This window comes from Podarcis cretensis, assembly GCF_951804945.1.
Source record: "Podarcis cretensis genome assembly, chromosome: 4".
Lineage (NCBI taxonomy): Eukaryota > Metazoa > Chordata > Lepidosauria > Squamata > Lacertidae > Podarcis > Podarcis cretensis.
This window is the reverse complement of record NC_137173.1, coordinates 868,004-884,790: the sequence shown is the minus strand read 5'-3', so window position 1 is coordinate 884,790 and position 16,787 is coordinate 868,004. Positions and strand designations below refer to the sequence as shown.

General features: G+C 44.9%; 3 protein-coding genes across 3 annotated transcripts in view; all 3 read right to left on the bottom strand.

Annotated features, from left to right (window-relative positions):
- The window catches only part of LOC307214766 (uncharacterized protein), a 102,651-nt gene that overhangs the window by 61,404 nt on the left and 24,460 nt on the right, over positions 1 to 16,787 (bottom strand). The window lies entirely within an intron of this gene.
- The window catches only part of LOC307214883 (uncharacterized protein), a 42,120-nt gene that overhangs the window by 22,950 nt on the left and 2,383 nt on the right, over positions 1 to 16,787 (bottom strand). The window lies entirely within an intron of this gene.
- Positions 110 to 15,528, bottom strand: LOC307214753 (uncharacterized protein). Its single transcript, XM_079973727.1, has 5 exons — positions 15,065 to 15,528; positions 14,778 to 14,859; positions 14,417 to 14,499; positions 11,114 to 11,240; positions 110 to 1,824 (listed from the first exon to the last, which is right to left on the bottom strand). The coding sequence occupies exons 1-5, from the start codon at positions 15,464 to 15,466 to the stop codon at positions 398 to 400; spliced, it is 2,121 nt and encodes a 706-aa protein (XP_079829853.1). The 5' UTR covers positions 15,467 to 15,528; the 3' UTR covers positions 110 to 397.

Genomic DNA, 16,787 nt, shown 5'->3' with positions numbered 1-16,787 from the left:
TATTGACAAGCTGAAACATGTGCAAAGGAAGGTGATTTATGTATTTATTTAATTTGTATACTACCCAACCCAGTGGTGCCAACTTGAATAAAATATTGGTGGGGGGCCAGGTAAGGCCTGCCTTGCACAATCGCATGATGCATAAAGGGCATTGGAATGGCAATGCCTATCAACTGGGGGGGGTGCCCCCCTCAAATATATCATTGGGGAGCAAAATCCCCTCAGCCTCTAAAAGTCGACTCCTGTTCCCACATGTCTCAGGACTGTTACAACATAAAAAGACAATATAAAAACACATAATATACATCTGTAACCCCCCTCACTACCACATTTTAAAAGGGAATTAGATGTCAATTAGGCAAAGGCCTGGTTAACAAGGTGCAGATTTGCCTGGCTCCTAAAGCTGGATAATGGTTTTTCCAACCGTTGCATGGATTCTTTGATGGGAACTGAGATTGCGGCTGTGACTGAAGCTCTTTCCACATTCCACACACTGATAGGGTTTCTCCCCAGTATGAATTCTCTGATGGAAATTGAGATTGGAGCTCTGACTGAAGCTCTTTCCACATTCCACACACTGATAGGGTTTCTCCCCTGTATGAATTCTTCGATGGGAAGTGAGCTTGGAGCTCTGACTGAAGCTCTTTCCACATTCCACACACTGATAGGGTTTCTCCCCTGTATGAATTCTTCGATGGGAAGTGAGATCACTCTTACGACTGAAGCTCTTTCCACATTCCACACACTGATAGGGTTTCTCCCCAGTATGAATTCTTCGATGGGAAGTGAGCTTGGAGCTCTGACTGAAGCTCTTTCCACATTCCACACACTGATAGGGTTTCTCCCCTGTATGAATTCTCTCATGCTTAGTGACATGGGAGCTCTCACTGAAGCTCTTTCCACATTCCATGCACTGATAGGGTTTCTCCCCAGTATGAATTCTCTGATGGGAAGTGAGATAGGAGCTCGTACTGAAGCTCTTTCCACATTCCATGCACTGATAGGGTTTCTCCCCTGTATGAATTCTCTGATGGGAAGTGAGAGAGGAGCTCGTACTGAAGCTCTTTCCACATTCCACACACTGATAGGGTTTCTCTCCTGAATGAATTCTCTGATGGGAAGTGAGAGAGGAGCTCTCGCTGAAGCTCTTTCCACATTCCCTGCACTGATAGGGTTTCTCCCCGGTATGAATTTTCTGATGGGAAGTTAGATGGCTTCTCTGACTGAAGGTCTTTCCACATTCCATGCACTGATAGGGTTTCTCCTCTGTATGAATTCTTTGATGGGAATTGAGATTGGAGCTCTGACTGAAGCTCTTTCCACATTCCATGCACTGATAGGGTTTCTCCCCTGTATGAATTCTCTGATGCTTAGTGAGATGGCAGTTCTTATTGAAGCTCTTTCCACATTCCATGCACTGATAGGGTTTCTCCCCTGTATGAATTCTCTGATGCTTAGTGAAAGCAGAGCTGTGATTGAAGCTCTTTCCGCATTCCACACACTGATAGGGTTTCTCTCCTGAATGAATTCTCTGATGGGAAGTGAGATGGCAACTCTGACTGAAACTCTTTCCACATTCCATGCACTGATAGGGTTTCTGCCCAGTATGGATTTTCTGATGCTTAGTGAGATGGCCTCTCTGACTGAAGCTCTTTCCACATTCCACGCACTGATAGGGTTTCTTTCCAATGAGAATTCTTTGTTGGGAAGTGGAATGGGAGCTCTGACTGCAGCTCGCTCCATACTCCAAAATTTTGCGTGGTTTCTCCTCTCTGGGGGTTTTGTCATGTTCATCCTTGTTCTTGTTTTCCAATTTATCAAAATCTGCAATGGAGACAAAAAGGGGATTAGAGTCTCAGGAACAAATCAAGAACTGAAGGGAGTTGGGCCTTTGTTCATTGCCTTTGTTGGTTGTCATTAACCAACATTTTTATTCATATATTCTAATGGATTGTTGAATGTTGATTTGTTTGATATACAGTAGTGGCCAAAATTGTGGAAGCCTTTTGGGAAAAAAGTATATTTCAGATGTTTGATGGCTTGTAACACGACTTCGTTTAGAGTAATACCACAAAATTATGTATCAATAGAAAGATAATTTAATGAAGAATGTAATTATCAATTCCAATCTGTTACCTCCGAGGATGTGGACAGGCTGCTTGGACGAGTGAAACCAACCACCTGTCTCCTGGATCCTTGCCCATCCTGGCTTATAAAAGCTAGCCGGGAAGGACTGGGCGATGGGCTTCGTGGGGTGGTGAATGTTTCCCTCCATGAGGGAGCCTTCCCAGACCCGCTGAAAGAGGCGGTTATTAAACCGCTTCTTAAAAAACCATCTTTAGGTGCGGCCACGATGACCAACTACCGCCCAGTCTCAAATCTTCCATTCTTGGGCAAGGTGATTGAGCGAGCGGTTGCCGAACAACTCCAGGCACGCCTGGAAGAAGCGGACCATTTGGATCCCTTCCAGTCGGGATTCAGGCCTCATCATGGGACTGAAACTGCCTTGGTCGCACTGGTTGATGATCTCCGGCGGGCTAGGGACAAAGGTGAGAGCTGTTTCCTAGTTCTGCTGGATCTCTCAGTGGCGTTTGATACCATCGACCATAACATCCTTCTGGACCGTCTTAAGGGGCTGGGAGCTGGGGGCACTGTCATACAGTGGTTCCGCTCCTTCCTCCTGGGCCGTGTTCAGAAAGTGGTGGTGGGGGATGAGTGTTCAGACCCCTGGGCTCTCACTTGTGGGGTGCCTCAGGGTTCTGTCCTCTCCCCCATGCTTTTCAGCATCTACATGCAGCCGCTGGGAGAGATCATCAGGAGGTTTGGGTTGGGTGTTCATCAATATGCGGATGATACCCAGCTCTATCTCTCTTTTAAATCAGAACCAGTGAAGGCGGTGAAGGTCCTGTGTGAGTGTCTGGAGGCGGTTGGAGGATGGATGGCGGCTAACAGATTGAGGTTGAATCCTGACAAGACAGAAGTACTGTTTTTGGGGGACAGGAGGCGGGCAGGTGTGGAGGATTCCCTGGTCCTGAATGGGGTAACTGTGCCCCTGAAGGACCAGGTGCGCAGCCTGGGAGTCATTTTGGACTCACAGCTGTCCATGGAAGCACAGGTGAAATCTGTGTCCAGGGCAGCTGTTTACCAGCTCCATCTGGTACGTAGGCTGAGACCCTATCTGCCTGCGGACTGTCTCGCCAGAGTGGTGCATGCTCTGGTTATCTCCCGCTTGGACTACTGCAATGCGCTCTACGTGGGGCTACCTTTGAAGGTGACTCGGAAACTACAACTAATCCAGAATGCGGCAGCTAGACTGGTGACTGGGAGCGGCCGCCGAGACCATATAACACCGGTCTTGAAAGACCTACATTGGCTCCCAGTATGTTTCCGAGCACAATTCAAAGTGTTGGTGCTGACCTTTAAAGCCCTAAACAGCCTCAGTCCAGTATACCTGAAGGAGCGTCTCCACCCCCATCATTCTGCCCGGATGCTGAGGTCCAGCGCCGAGGGCCTTCTGGCGGTTCCCTCATTGCGAGAAGCAAAGCTACAGGGAACCAGGCAGAGGGCCTTCTCGGTAGTGGCGCCCGCCCTGTGGAACGCCCTTCCAGCAGATGTCAAAGTGATAAACAACTACCTGACATTCAGAAGACATCTTAAGGCAGCCCTGTTCAGGGAAGTTTTTAACGTGTGATATTTTACTGTATTTTTGGTTTTTATGTAAGCCGCCCAGAGTGGCTGGGGAGGCCCAGCCAGATGGGCGGGGTATAAATAATAAATTATTATTATTATTATTATTATTATTATTATTATTATCTGTATTCTATCAAAAGTCATAGCGGAATAACCAGAAAAAGGAAGCACAACTTGCTTAGCTTGACTTTTGTCAGTGTGTTATGTTATACTGTGGAAAGTTGATATAAAATTTACAGATTGTATATTATTAAGAGAGAATTACATGAAAATGATGTATAGATGGTATATCACACCAGTGAAAATGGCAAAGATGTTTAAGAAAGAAAATAAGAGATGCTGGAGATGTCAAGAAAAGGAAGGAACATTTTATTATATGTGGTGGGAATGCAAATGCATTAAAAATATTGGGAAATGATATATAATGAACTGAAAAAAATGTTTAAAATGAGCTTTGGTAAACATCCTGAAGCCTTTCTGTTAGGTATCTCAAATCAAGAGCTGCCAAAAGAAAAATGGACATTATTTATGTATGCTACAACAGCGGCAAATATCTTGACTACAAAATTGGAAGATGGAAGAAATACCATCAAAAGAACAATGGTAAGAAAAACTGATGAATTATGCAGAATTGGCTAAGCTAACAGAGAAACTACGAGAGAAGGACAAAAAGGATTTTAAAAGAGTTTGGGAACCATTTACAGGTTATTTGCAGAAACAACAACTGGCAGGGTCTGAATAAACATTCACAACTTTATTATAGTAACAGAAATTTTAGCAAAATGATAAGGGAATTTACTTTTACATAAAGCAGGACACAATAAATAAAACTAAATAACTCAGTAGAGGGGGAGTTGAGGGAAGTCCGGAGGACGGGAGGGAGAACATTTGTATATAACATGATGATTGAGATATTTTTATTTGTTATAAAATTCAATAAATATTCATTTTTTAAAAAGAAGAGAGGGGAGGCAGACTTCCTCATTGGACCTTCCCCGATCAGCCGAATTTATTAATATTTTAGAAAACCAATTTCCGTACTACTCACGGGTTATTGTTTTAAAGTCCAAAATGTCCCAGGAAAAAGGCAGCGCTCTCCGGCAACGGCTGTGCGGCTTCTCTCCACGGAAGTAGCGGTTGACTCTCAGCACCGCGCTGCTTCCCCCTCTTCACTTCGGAGCCCGTTTATGGGTTCCTTAGCGAGTTGGGGGGCTCTAAAGGTGCCCGCCGAGTCCCATGATCACAGGCTTCGTCCGCCTGTGATTTTTGAAGGGTCCCCGCTTCGCCGTAACGGAAAAAGACCCGTTTCCCGCAGAGCTATTCCCTCCAGTTCAGAGGGAGTCCGCTATTGCTGGTGGCGCCACCCCGGAAGTCCAAGAGAGCTGGAATACTAATGGTCTTAACTCCCCTCAGAAAAGGAAAAGAGTCTTTCATTTATTAAAAAAGGAACAATTGGACTTGATCTGTCTACAGGAAACACATGTGATTAGGTTACACAGAAAAGTATTAATCAATAAAAGACTGGGTCAAGAGTTTATTTCATCGGACAAAGTCAAAAAAAGAGTAGTGATCTATGCAAAGGAGAGCCTATCACCGAAATTTATATTTAAAGATGACCAAGGAAGATTTGTGGCAATTGAAATTCAAGTACAAGGAGAGAAACTCTTGATAGTAGGAGTTTATGCACCAAATGAGGGGAAATCAGATTTTTTAAAAAAGTTACATGAGACTTTGATAGACTATTTGGATTACAATGTGATCATGATGGGGGATATGAATGGAGTGGTATCTACAAACATGGACAAGGCACAGAGACAGGTAGTCACTAAGGATGGCAGACTACCAATAACTTTTTTTTTGAGATGACTGACAATTTGGATTTAGTTGCTATTTGGAGAACAAAGAACCCCTTGGGTAGAGAGGGAACTCTTTTTCTCTGAAGCCAAAATGACATGGACAAGAATTGACAAATTTGGGTAACTAGAGGACTGGCTCCAAAGACAAGAAAAGTGGAAATTTGTTGGCGGAAATGACTGGCAGAATCCGAGACCAGGGAGAAGAGTCGGTGGAAGAAGACTGGAAGAAATTTAAAGACTATTTACAGAAATACTGCAAAATTAATGAATGTTAGAATGATGTTGGATTGAAATTAAGTGGTTTCTAGCTGTAATGGTATAAAAGAATATGAAAAAATGGTTTTTTAATAGGCAAAAATTTAATGCTATAATAATTTAAGATTAAAGATCAGGATAAAATAAGGAGGGAAAGGAATTGCTGAACTAATAAATTGAACTGGAATACAAAAAAGGGAGGTATGAGGAGGTCCGGGAAACAAGTAAATGAAAGATAAGTGATGAAAAGATTGAATTGTTTTTAACTATTTGTATTTTGTATTTTGTATTTTTTCTTTTTCATTTTGTAATATTGTAAAAACCTTAATAAATATTTATAAAAATTAAAAAAAGAAAAGTGGAAATTTGCCCTAAAACTTGCTCCAACCATAATGCTGTAAAGATGGAGATGAAACTAACACCAATTGGCTCTTTCAGATGGAGGATGAATGACACCTTGTTTAGGGACGAAGAAGTGATTAAGAAGGCCCAAAAAACCTTGAGAGACTATTTTGAGATAAATATGAATACTACTGTTGAAAAAAGAGTAATCTGGGATGCAAGTAAAGCGGTCATGAGAGGGTTCCTGATACAACAGAATGCAATAAAGAAGAGAACTCAAAACGAGAAGAAAGACAAAATTTTGGAGAAAATAAAGGAAGGTGAGAAGAAACTGAGAGCAAAACCAAAGTTGCAAGAGATTTTGAGAGAAATAAAGTTATATCAAGTACAATATATAAAAATGATGAACCAGGAAATAGAATGGAAAATTAAACAGATGAGACAAAAGACATTTGAGTCGGCTAATAAATGTGGGAAATTGCTGGCCTGGCAAATAAAAAAAGACAAAAACTCAACACTATCAAAAATTTGGAAGTGGAAGGAAAGAATATACAGAACCCAGTGGAGATTAGAAATTGTTTCCAGAGGTACTTTAAGCAACTATATACACAAGGGCCACAGAAAGAAATTGACATAGATCGATTTTTGAAAATAAATGGACTACAAAAAATCTCTCAAGAAAACAAGCTAATGTTGAATTATAAAATAACTGAACAGGAGGTAGAAGGTGCCATCCAGAATATGCAATTGGGTAAATCTCCAGGGCCGGACGGCTTAACTTCAAGATACTATAGATCTTTGAAAAGTTGGATAATACAACCACTAAAGGAAGTTTGCAATGAAATTTTGGAAGGGAAAAAAAGCACCAGAGTCGTGGAAGGAAGCTTACATTACACTTATACCAAAAACTGAGTCTGAGAAGACACAGCTTAAGAATTACCGCCCCATATCTGCTTAATGTGGATTATAAAATTTTCGCAGATATTTTGGCTAAAAGATTAAAAAAAGTACTAGTGGAAGAGATACATAAAGATCAAGCAGGCTTTCTCCCGGGCAGACACTTGTCTGATAATACGAGAAACATAATTAACATTTTAGAGAAATTAAAAGTGAATATTAACACCAAGGCTGTTTTGATATTTGTGGATGCGGAGAAAGCCTTTGACAATATTTCCTGGAGTTTTATGAAGAACCTACAGGGGATGGGGGTTGGTCAAGGTTTTGGAAATGGTATAAGTGCAATATTCTCTGAACAAAAGGCTAAACTAATTGTTAATAATGTGGTGACAGAGGAATTTAAGATAGAGAAAGGGACACGACAAGGTTGCCCAATTTCCCCATTTCTTTTTATATCGGTCCTGGAGGTCCTGTTAAATATGATTAGAAGGGACCAATTGGTTAAGTCGGAGCCAAACAGTACAAATTGAAAGCATTTGCAGATGACTTAGTATTGACATTACAGGAGCCAGAATGGTGGCATGCATATTTAAAGAAATGGGAGTGCCTGATCACCTCATCTGTCTCCTGAGAAATCTCTATGTGGGACAAGAAGCTACAGTTAGAACTGGCTATGGAACAACTGACTGGTTCAAAATTGGGAAAGGAGTACGACAAGGCTGCATTTTGTCTCGCTGCTTATTTAACTTATATGCAGAATTCATCATGCGAAAGGCTGGGCTGGATGAATCCCTAGCCGGAATTAAGATTGCCGGAAGAAATATCAACAACCTCAGATATGCAGATGACACAACCTTGATGGCAGAAAGTGAGGAGGAATTAAAGAACCTTTTATTGAGGGTGAAAGAGGAGAGTGCAAAATATGGTCTGAAGCTCAACATCAAAAAAACGAAGATCATGGCTACTGGTCCCATCACCTCCTGGCAAATAGAAGGGGAAGAAATAGAGGCAGTGAGAGATTTTACTTTCTTGGGCTCCATGATCACTGCAGATGGTGACAGCAGCCACGAAATTAAAAGACGCCTGCTTCTTGGGAGAAGGGCAATGACAGGCCTAGACAGCATCTTGAGAAGTAGAGACATCACCTTGCCAACAAAGGTCCGTATAGTTAAAGCTACGGTTTTCCCAGTAGTGATGTATGGAAGTGAGAGCTGGACCATAAAGAAGGCTGATCGCCGAAGAATTGATGCTTTTGAATTATGGTGCTGGAGGAGACTCTTGAGAGTCCCATGGACTGCAAGAAGAACAAACCGATCCATTCTGAAGGAAATCAGCCCTGAGTGCTCACTGGAAGGACAGATTGTGAAGCTGAGGCTCCAGTACTTTGGCCACCTCATGAGAAGAGAAGACTCCCTGGAGAAGACCCTGATGTTGGGAAGGATGGAGGGCACAAGGAGAAGGGGGCGACAGAGGACGAGATGGTTGGATAGTGTTTTCGAGGTTACCAGCATGAGTCTGACCAAGCTGCGGGGGGCAGTGGAGGACAGGAGTGCCTGGCGTTCTCTGGTCCATGGGGCCACGAAGAGTCAGACACGACTAAACGACTAAACAACAACAAAGGTCAAAGCACATAAAGCATTTAAAAATCAGGACTTCCGGGTCATTGCCAACGATTAATGGCGGATTCCCTCTGAGCTTCAGATCGGGATCGGGTCTCACCGCTGCGGCAAAGCGGGGACCCTTTAAAAATCGCAGGCGGGGGAAGCCTGCGAACGTGGGGACTCAGCGGGCACCATTTGCGCTCCCCCAAGTTGCAAAGGAGCCCAAAAAGGTGGCCGGTCCAGAGGTGGTCTTGCAATCGCCATATCGCTTAAAATGAGCGCTAAACTCTCGCTAGTTCAGACTTTTCCTCCTTTTGCCTTTACAGGTCTGATTTCAAGCGAAAAATTCTCCCTATTAATCACCAATGTTTATCTTCCTCCAGGTGGTCTTATATCGGACCTCCATTATAGATGGGATTCTCTGGAAGATCATTTATTGGCACGCTATGTTATGTACCCTAATATTCCATCAATAATGGGTGGTGACTTTAATGCACGTACAGCCGCCAACTGGGATGGGATAATTAAGGCCAAGTGGTGGGTATCTCCCCCTTACCCAAAATCTGATTTAATCTCTTTTACATCAAGAAGATCTAAGGACATCACAGTGATCCATGCGACGGTTATCTCCAGGCTTGACTGCTGTAATTCGCTCTACGCGGGGCTGCCCTTGAAGCTGTCCCAGAAACTCCGGCGGGTGCAGAATGCTGCAGCGAGGCTCCTCACGGGGTCTCTGCCGTGGGAGCATATTCACCCAGTGCTTTTCCAGCTGCACTGGCTCCCGGTGGAGTACAGGGTCAGATTTAAGGTGCTGCTTTTGACCTTTCAAGCCCTTCACAGCCTAGGACCCTCTCAACACTGGCTCCGGCCTGGTGGAACGCTCTGTCTCATGAGACCAGGGCCCTGCAGGATCTGATTTCTTTCCGCAGGGCCTGTAAGACAGAGTTGTTCCATCTGGCCTTTGGCTTAGAATCAGTTTGATTCCCTCCCCCTCTTTCTTTTTCCTTTCTCCTCCCATGAAGAGGCTGCATCCTAATGTTTTAATGTTGTATCTTAATCTTTTAAATTGTTTTATAATCAACTTGTTTTTATTACTGGTTGTTAGCCACCCTGAGCCTGGTCTTGGCTGCGGAGGCCAGGGTATAAACAAAATTTTATTATTATTATTATTAATAATTCCATCTTGGTTTCACATTATCACAGCTGCAGAACTAAAAAACTTGCTTCACTCCATGGGAAGGTGTTGTAAGGCCGGAATTAAAGCTAAAGGTTACCAAAGTCACTATTAAATGACATGGTGAGAATTTCTGTATATCTCCCTTTTTCTATGTGTTTCACATTTCTTTTTTATGACTGCTGTTCTAATAAATACTCCTTCATAAAAGTTATTGCATTGCATTCTTCATCAAATTATCTTTCCTATGGTATCACTCCGAAAAAAGTGGTGCTATGAGCCATCAAACCTCGGAAACACACTTTTTAAAAAGTTTCCACGATTTAGCCACTAGCTGTTCATTTAAAGTTAAAGTTTTTTTTGTATGGGATCAGATGGTTATTATTAATGTTTCATGTGTATGTATGTGTTGGAAGCCACCCAGAGTGGCTGGGGCAACCCAGTCAGATGGGCAGGGGGTAAATAAAAATTACTACTATTATTATCACTGCTACTAATACCGGAGATTCAATCAGCCTGGCTCTTCTCTGGGACGGATTTTGTTTGGCCCAGTCATGGCATCCCCTCCATCGCCAATGTCAGGCGTCTCTTGGGTCAACCCAAGAAAACAAAAACAGAAAACCTGACAGAAGCTACTTATCTTTCCTAACAATTCTGAAGCTGACATTTAAAATGGCCTGGGCATTTCAGACCAGCCCAACCGTGGTATAAAGAGGCAGAACAGGAGGAAGATGGTTCTCAGAAAAGAACTGTAATTTACTGTTTATTGTGGGGGTGTTAGGTTCCCAGGTGTTGTAGGTGTCAGGATCTTTATCTCACCAGCTGGTCAGCAAGTAGCACTATGGTTGTTTATATCATGTGAGTGTCTGAGAGCGTGAGACAGGGAGTCTCGGTACTGTTGAGTACTGCGACAGAAGTCACTTCCACTTCTGTGTGAGATGTTGTTCTGTACTGCTGCTGAGAGAGAGAGAGCGGACATGCTGGTGGGTTCTCTGTATATATGGACTGTAAATAAAGTAGTTTATAGCTACTGATTGTCCTTTTCTTCTGCAATGAGATGCCAGAAGACGAGCGTACTCCTCTCAGGAGGGAGGGGTCTCTCTGGACTGAGGAAGATTTACAGCCAGAGAGAGACCACCGGAGAGACACCCCAGTGTCTTGGGAAGGTGGTGGCCTTCCTGGGCGTTTTTCCAACAGTAGGGGGCGCTGTTGAGCTCTGTGAAAATATGTGAGGTTTGTCACATAGAGGTATTTTTTGAATTTCCAGGCAGATAGGACGATCCCACAGGGAGCCTTACCAAGAGAGGCCACGATCCCACGATTCTCCTCCATGACGTCCTTATGCAGAGCTCTCTGGTCAGGATCCAGCAACGCCCACTCCTCGTCCGTGAAATGAACAGCAACATCTTCAAAGCACACTGGACCCTAAAAGAAAAAGGGAAATGTCCTCCTCTGAGACAGCAGAAATATGATCTGCTACACAATGCTCTGTGGTTTCCTTCCTCTTAATTGCTGCGCTATTTCTTTTTATATATATTTTTTTTAATTTTAACTAATAAATTATAAAATGTACCACAAAACTTATCCCTCATACAATCTTTTTGGACTTCCATCAGCACCTCTGATGATCCACCATTTTCACCACTTCTTCTGCATTTCTTAACTTTATATTGCCTTTACATCTCTTAACAAATCATCCTCCCCCTTGTCCATTTTTTCCATACTTCTAATAATACTTCTCACAAAACTTCTTGCAACCCTACAAACGTCGTCTGTTCTTCACAATTACTTTTTATATAGTCCGTAAATTTACTCCAGTCTTCCGTGGATTTCTGGCCTCGACGGTTTTGAATCCTTCCTGTTAGTTTATCTAATTCTGCTGCGTTATTTCAGTAGGATTGCTTTGCTGCACATTTTAATTATGGGTAGCTATTTTAATGCTTAAATTCAATTATTTTATTCTGCTTTTAATTACGGGTATTCGTCTTTGTGCAAATAGGTGGTACTCCAGCTTATGTTTTCCACGTTATTCTGCCTACGCAGGGATTCCAGTTTCCCCGATGGAAGGATCCACTTTCTCCTCTCCTCGTGAGTTGTTCTGGGGAGGTTCCCTTCCAATGCCCTAGAGCCAAATTCAAGGGGTTCCTGGGGGCATGGAGAGGGGGAGGAGTGGGGGGCAGGCCCCATTTTGCAGCGGATGGGGCTGGCTAGGTGAATCCTGGACATTATTTGTTATCGTCTGTCCGATGCATAGAAGCTTATTTTAGCATTCAGTGATGAATATAGAAATACAAGAAGCCTAGTTTGGATGGCCATCTGTCTTGGGTGATCTAGCTGAGACTCCTGCTATGCAGGGGGTGGGACTTGATGACCCTTTGGGGTCCCTTTCAGCTCTAGGATCCCATAAAAACTGCAACTAGAGATGAATCCTACTGGCGACATTCAGAAGGCTGGTGTCACAGAGTTATCTGGGCAGGAAATCCCACAGTTCACAGCTGGAGTTTACTCTTTATCAGCAAGAACACGATATTCACAGACTTGGCTGAGTTTCAGGCGTAATGAGCAGCTCATTCCCGGAGGGTCTGTCACTTTGCATTTCTTAGTGCAGAAAGTATGGATCTGATATTGATATTTCCTATAAAGGAGTACGACAAGGCTGTATATTGTCTCCCTGCTTATTTAACTTATATGCAGAATTCATCATGCGAAAGGCTGGACTGGATGAATCCCTCGCCGGAATTAAGATTGCCGGAAGAAATATCAACAATCTCAGATATGCAGATGACAAAACATTGATGGCAGAAAGTGAGGAGGAATTAAAGAACCTTTTAATGAGGGTGAAAGAGGAGAGTGCAAAATATGGTCTGAAGCTCAACATCAAAAAAACGAAGATCATGGCTACTGGTCCCATCACCTCCTGGCAAATAGAAGGGGAAGAAATGGAGGCAGTGAGAGATTTTACTTTCTTGGGCTCCATGATCACTGCAGAGGGTGACAGCAGTTACAAAATTAAAAGGCGCCTGCTTCTTCGGAAAAAAGCAATGACAAACCTAGACAGCACTTAAAAAGCAGAGACATCACCTTACCAACAAAGGTCCGTATAGTTAAACCTATGATTTTCCCAGTAGTGATGTGAGAGCTGGACCATAAAGAAGGCTGATCGCCGAAGAACGGATGCTTTTGAATTATGGTGCTGGAGGAGACTCTTGAGAGTCCCATGGACTGCAAGAAGATCCAACTTCTCCATTCTGAAGGAAATCAGCCTTGAGTGCTCACTGGAAGGACAGATCGTGAAGCTGAGGCTCCAATACTTTGGCCACCTCATGAGAAGAGAAGACTCCCTGGAAAAGACCCTGATGTTGGGAAAGATGGAGGGCACAAGGAGAAGGGGACGACAGAGGACGAGATGGTGGGACAGTGTTCTCGAAGCTACCAGCATGAGTCTGACCAAACTGCGGAAGGTAGTGGAAGACAGGAGGGCCTGGCGTGCTCTGGTCCAGGGGGTCACGAAGAGGCGGACACGACTAAACGACTAAACAAAAACAACAATACTAATTAATTCAAGAGGGTTCCGGAAGCTTCTCTGCGTAAAAGAAACAAGCAGAAGGTTCCTGATGTTTGGGTTATTCCTTCAGAGAAGCTGAGTACAGCTGGGTTAAAGTGGTTCTGTTATGTCTTCTGTCAAGGTCATGCTGACTATAAGAAGAGGCCAGAAGGAGCCTGGGTTTCTCTCTCTCTCTCTCTCTCTCTCTCTCTTTCTCTCTTCCTTCTGGTGTTCTGTACATAGTATGCTGAGTCTTAAGGTTTAAATTTATTATAAGTCGTGGGAAATTTCAGTTAAGTCTGCTGCAACTGGATTTCTTATGGACAGGGCCAATCCTGAACGTTTTGGATGTGGGACCATTATGCTCATTTGCCTTCAGTAGCAGTAAAGCTCTGCTGGATGAAATACAATTGCCTCTGGTCTATTTTGGGGAATACTGCAACGTCTTTACAATTTCACTCTGCTAACTATACATTGTAGTTCTGCTCTGGATCAATATTGAGTAGAATTTTAAGACAGTGTCTTCCTCCACAAAAGCAGTTGCCAAGAATGAAGGCCCCCAACTCCCCACAGCTTTCCAAGCCCCCTCCTCTCTGGGGTTTCTGGCAAGCGATTGAACAGTGCGCCAGTGTGCAGCCTGCCTTTGCTCCTCCATTGTCAGACGTCTCCTGGCTCTGAGAGACAAGCAGGGAGGGTGGCTTCTGGCAGAAGGAGAGGGAGCCCCCGCTGACTCCTCCTTCTCCTGACTCACCTCTGACTCTCGACCTCCCTCCTCCCACTCATCTCCTTCCTCTTCTGCCTCCGATTCTGGACTGCATTCTGCCTCAGAGTCTCCCAGCTCACTAAACCCTGTTGCCCCTTCAGCTTCTGACACCTCCTCTTCCCAGGCTTCTCCCTCTGACCGCCCATCCTTCCTCCACCTCCACTCCGTGGGGTCTGAGATGTCTTCCTTTCCTGGTTCCCTGGCTGCTTCCTCCCACCATTCCTCTGTGCCCAACCAGTCCATGACATTGCTCCATCCCTCGGCCTCTGACCCCACAAGGCAGCTTCCCCTGACCTGATCTGGTTCCACAGCCGCTGCTTCCCTTCTGCCCCCATGAAAAGGCGGACCAGGAGGTTTTGCCGGCATCATTCTGTCACCTGCAAGAGAAAAAAGATAAGCAGGATGCCAGGAGTGCCTGCTTCTCTCACAGGTGAAACAGGGCATCTCTAACTACAGATGGGCCTTTCAGAAAGCCTTACCTGCTGAGTGCATTTGGACATTTGTGCCCATTTCATGTTAGTTGTGCAAAACTATTTCTCCCTTCCTTTGGACCCTTGTTCCCAACTGTTCCCCCCCCCAAAAAAAAAGAACCCTCAGATGAGTTGGAAAAGCAACAGAACAAGACCAAATGGAGAAAAGCCACCTTCCTCCTTACCCAGTGGCCTCTCTCTGGTGTCCAACGGAGGCCTCTCTGCCTCACAGGTATCCAGGTCCATTTCTGCAAAACGATCCCTTTTCTGAAAGAGCAACAACGATTCCAAACAGAGAATGAATGGTGAGAAATGTTAGAAAGAGAATGACAAGGACAGAAGTTTAAGGGTGTGAAATCTCATCCCATGGATGCCTTCCCAGGAAAAGAATGGGCCAACAGTAGAGCATTATGGGATGTTCTCTGTCCTGTTTGGAGCCCCTTGGGAGTATCCAGAGGAAAGTCTCTCTCACCTGCTTCCTCTCCTCTGCCTGACTCAGGAGGAAACCTTCGGCCAGGGCCACTGCCTGGGAACTGGTCTCCGCTCCGCATTCCCTCACCCAGCTCTCCATCTCTGGTGGAAGGACAGCCAGGAACTGCTCCAAGATCACCAGGTCCAGCATCTCAGCTTTCGTGTGCCTTTCTGGCTTCAGCCACTGATGGTCAAGGTGGTAGAGTCGGCTGCAAACCTCTCGGGGTCCCATGGCCTCCTGGCAGCAGAACCTCCCAAACTGCTGGCTCTGCCCCTCTGAGCGGAGGGTGTCCTCCTCACCCAGGATCTTCTGCCCAGAGTTTTCCCAGAATCCCCCACTGCTCCCAGTTTGGATGACATGGCCTCTTCCTGCTCCAGGGCCGGCTGAGTCTTGCTCATCCATCTGTGCTCTAAGAGATGGGAAGGAACCCTTTGGTCTTCTGCCAAGTTCTGTCTTAATGAGAAGCTCTTGCCAATCCTACAAAGCAAATGCTTTGTTACGTAAAAGTTTTTATTATTATTAGTCAATATTTTTATTTTTTGTATAGTTTGTATAGTTTTGTTCTTTAGGTGAGAGGGTCAGGGCTGTCTGGGAGTCGGCCCCATTCAACAGAATGGCAGGGGGCGGGTTCCCCGGGGGAGGAGCACTGGGACACCCGATCACAGTGATCACGGGTAGGAGGAGGAGTTACACTATGACCAGACCATGTCATTGTTTGAGGACTATCCCTGCCTCCGGGTCTGGTCTTGACCGGGTGGATACTGGAATCAGCAAGGGAGACCCACGTGACCTGAAGGGGCTGCTGTGCAATGCCAGGTCAATGATTCATGAGACCACTGCCATCCACGACTTGGATGGATGTGGGTGATCTGACACGAAGTGAAACAAAAACAAAAGAAGTGTCATGGTCGGATCACTTCCTGGTGCAACTGGACTTCTCCACGACCCTTCCCCTCTGCAGGGAGGTGGGACTGATTTGCATGGCCCACCCCTGGTACTTAATGGATCCAAATGGTTTCCAGAAAGGAGGAGGGGATGTTTTATCCCATGTTGATGGCCTTTCAGCTGATTTCCTTGTGGCGCCTGGACAGCCCCGTGGTTCTTCCCGCAGCTGAGGACGATGGAAAAAATACTGAGATGGCTAGAGTGTCGGTGGCAGAAAACACACTCTGAATCTGACAAAATACGGGTTAGAGCTCAATGTCGAGCCTACCAAGTGGCAATAGCAATGGCTTTCTTCACCGCCTCTATTGCATCTGCAGAAAACAACACCAGGAGACTCTTTCAGGTGGTTCACAATTTAGTGGAACCACCTGCGTCATTGGGGCCTCAAAAGGACCCTGAGATCTCCTTCAATGATTTGGCAAAGTTTTGTGCAGTTAAAGTCACTCAGATTTGGAAAGAGGTAGACTCCACCAGAGGATGAGATGGTTGGATAGTGTTTTCGAGGTTACCAGCATGAGTCTGACCAAGCTGCGGGGGGCAGTGGAGGACAGGAGTGCCTGGCGTTCTCTGGTCCATGGGGTCACGAAGAGTCGGACACGACTAAACGACTAAACAACAACAAAGACTCCACCATGGGAGCAGGGCCAGGGTGGGAGAGTGCTAGAGTCCCGTCTAGTCAGGTTGTGTGGGATCAGTTCAAGTTTGTTACCTCCAAGGATGTGGACAGGCTGCTTGGACAAGTGAAACTGACCACCTTTCTCCTTGATCATCCTGGCTC